Source organism: Drosophila montana, unplaced genomic scaffold (genome assembly GCF_035044405.1).
Source record: "Drosophila montana isolate Dmon_TW-CO22-7 unplaced genomic scaffold, ASM3504440v1 contig_203_1, whole genome shotgun sequence".
In the NCBI taxonomy this organism is placed as follows: Eukaryota; Metazoa; Arthropoda; class Insecta; order Diptera; family Drosophilidae; genus Drosophila; species Drosophila montana.
The window spans coordinates 729,746-732,325 of NW_026996956.1; the positions used below are offsets into that span (position 1 = coordinate 729,746).

At 38.5% G+C, this 2,580-nt stretch overlaps 1 protein-coding gene across 1 annotated transcript; it reads left to right on the forward strand.

Moving 5' to 3' along the window:
• Positions 1-389: 389 nt before the first annotated feature.
• Positions 390-1,802, forward strand: LOC135426485 (uncharacterized). The gene is made up of 2 exons (XM_064679588.1): positions 390-1,484; positions 1,543-1,802. Exons 1-2 carry the CDS (start codon positions 431-433, stop codon positions 1,746-1,748), a joined length of 1,260 nt encoding a protein of 419 aa, XP_064535658.1. The 5' UTR covers positions 390-430; the 3' UTR covers positions 1,749-1,802.
• The last annotated feature ends 778 nt before the right edge of the window (positions 1,803-2,580 follow it).

Genomic DNA, 2,580 nt, shown 5'->3' on the forward strand with positions numbered 1-2,580 from the left:
GATGCTCATACAAGAGTTTAATTTCCGACTGATCGTACATATAGCACCCGATCCGGTCGATTTCGACCCCTATTGCATGAAACAAAAAGACGGACCTCTGAAAAATATCATGTCGATAGCTTTAAAAGTGAAAGACTTTCTCGCAAGGAAACAGATAGATGAACAGAAAGGCATGGCTTTATTAACTCGACTGTTCATTCTAATCATTATATGCGTCACAAATTTCGTGACAAAATTATATTACCCTCTACTAGGGTATAAATACTAAAGTTTAAGCTCCCACCAGCGGCGATTATTTTGCGAGTCATTTTGTTATGTAACCCATTTAATTAGAAAGCTCTGAAAGCTTTTAAATCAACTTGAATAAATTCGGAATTTCAGTAGATTCGCGCTTAGTTAGTTCCTAAAATACCTGACAATAACATCCAGAATGCCTCCAAACAACGACAGCTACAACCCGGATGAGCTCGATGCGCCACAATGGCTAAACACAAAGTTCATCAGAGAAGTCTTGGTTCAGCATCTCAAGGCACCAGAGCTCAAAGTAATTGATCTTAAGTTCTCCCCAGCCAGCTCCAAGGGGGATCATTATGCGAGCCTTATGTTCCGAGCTTACGTTGAGTATGAAACGCAAAAGGGGCACTCGACGATATCGCTCGTCATCAAAACAATGCCCGAGCAGGATGGTCACAAGAAAGAGCTACTGGGTGAATCACACATCTTTGAGACGGAGATTGCCATGTACACCAAGGTGTTGCCCAAGTTCGAGAACGTATTGCGCGAGGTGGGCGATATGACTAGATTATGTGCCACCTGCATCTACCATAGCGTGAAGCCGCGTCAGGTGATGGTCTTCGAGGATCTGTCAACCCAGGGCTACGCAGTCATTCGACGATCTGCTAACATAGAAGAGCTACGAGCTGCCCTGGAAAATCTGGCCAAATGGCACGCAGTTAGCCACAAGTTGCTCAAGGAGCAGCCCGAACTATTTGATCAGCTACAATATGATATAACCACACTGCCAAAATTTTTGGAGCAGGACTTTTTGACCAAATCCATGGACAACTTTATAGATATGCTCGGAAATGTGGAGAGTCTAAAATCCTACCGCAAGTACTTTGAGCCGATGCAAAATAAGTTAATTCAGGGCTGGGTGGATGTGATACGTGAATATCGAGAGAGCCGTCAAGAAAATGGGTACTACGTGCTCTGTCATGGGGACTTTCATCTACGTAATATGATGTTCAAAGGAACCGAGTGTATGCTGTTGGATTTCCAGATGTCTTATGTGGGATCTATGGCCAATGATATTATATATGCCATCTACATGTTGTTCGACGGCAAGTTACGTGAAGAAAAATCAAATGAACTTATTTATAACTACTTCCAAACCTTCGTGAATACATTAAAGAAGATTGGCTACCTTGGCAAGGTGCCCAGTTTGGTTGAGTTTCGGCGTCAAATGTTTGAAAAAAGATATAATGGTAAGTTCAAGTAAAAGAAATGTGATTTATGTAATATTAAGATGTATCTATACCTCAGATTTTCTGCTGCTTACCTCTTTTCAACCTATAATAATTTATATGCGCAAGGGCGCCGATGCTGGAGATATAATGGAGGATGATGAACTGCGTTCTAAACTGTATTATCAGAAGGAATACATAAAGGAACTGGAAGATCTATTGCCTCGAATGCTTCATCTGGGCTATTTTGAGCCACTTTACTCGTGTAGGGTAAATAGTGTCTAAGCATATATTTTGAATAATTATATGGCAAATTATATAATAATGTTGTATCGAGAATTCCCCTTGTTGATATTGTCTTCGACAATGCATACTTATGAGCATCAGCCCTCTCTACGCGTGGAGCATCATAATAAGTATATACATTTCTTTACTCGTTAAGTTTGCCTTTAATTTACTTGTAATTAGAGATTTCAATTCAAGGCAATTTATTGATAGACAGTAAATCTTTGGCTAATCGCGCATTTTCAGAAATTATCTATACAATTTTGAAGTTAGCTTTCTCTAATTACACATTTTAATCTTTTCAATTTCAACTCACGGCATTCTCTTTGCAGTTTATGACATTAACAAAAAATAGTTCTTTTTATGAATGAAAACTTCATTCTTCTTACAACTACGCATAGCTAGAAACATACACATATGTATGTATTTACCAGCAAATAACAACAAGAGGGCTATAGTCGAAAGGGATTAATTACGCAACTCCACCGGCAATTGTGAAAAATTAGCGCAATGTGGTTGTATTTTTGTTTTTTTGCTTACCATTTTATCGGCTTTTAACTCATTGTGATAATTTAAGACTTTTGAAGGTGGATTAAAATTTTTCAAACGCGGCAAATAGGTGGCAAATTTAGAAGCAAAATAGTTGGACCGCGTAAGGGTGGGAAATACCAGCTATGTATTACTTCATATATGTATATTTACTACAAATTTGCTGTAAACAGCACTTGTAGAGAGATATGTGAGATATGCTAAAATTAATCGAGTTGCGCATCGAAAAATCTCGATCTATGCTTGTTAAAGGAGGAACTAAGATCTTTATCTAAAGTATCGA

Coding starts and splice junctions, on each gene's coding strand:
- LOC135426485 (XM_064679588.1), top strand. CDS start 431: ATGCCTCCAAACAACGACAGCTACAACCCGGATGAGCTCGATGCGCCA. Junction 1,485..1,542: donor GTTTGAAAAAAGATATAATG/GTAAGTTCAAGT, acceptor TCTATACCTCAG/ATTTTCTGCTGCTTACCTCT.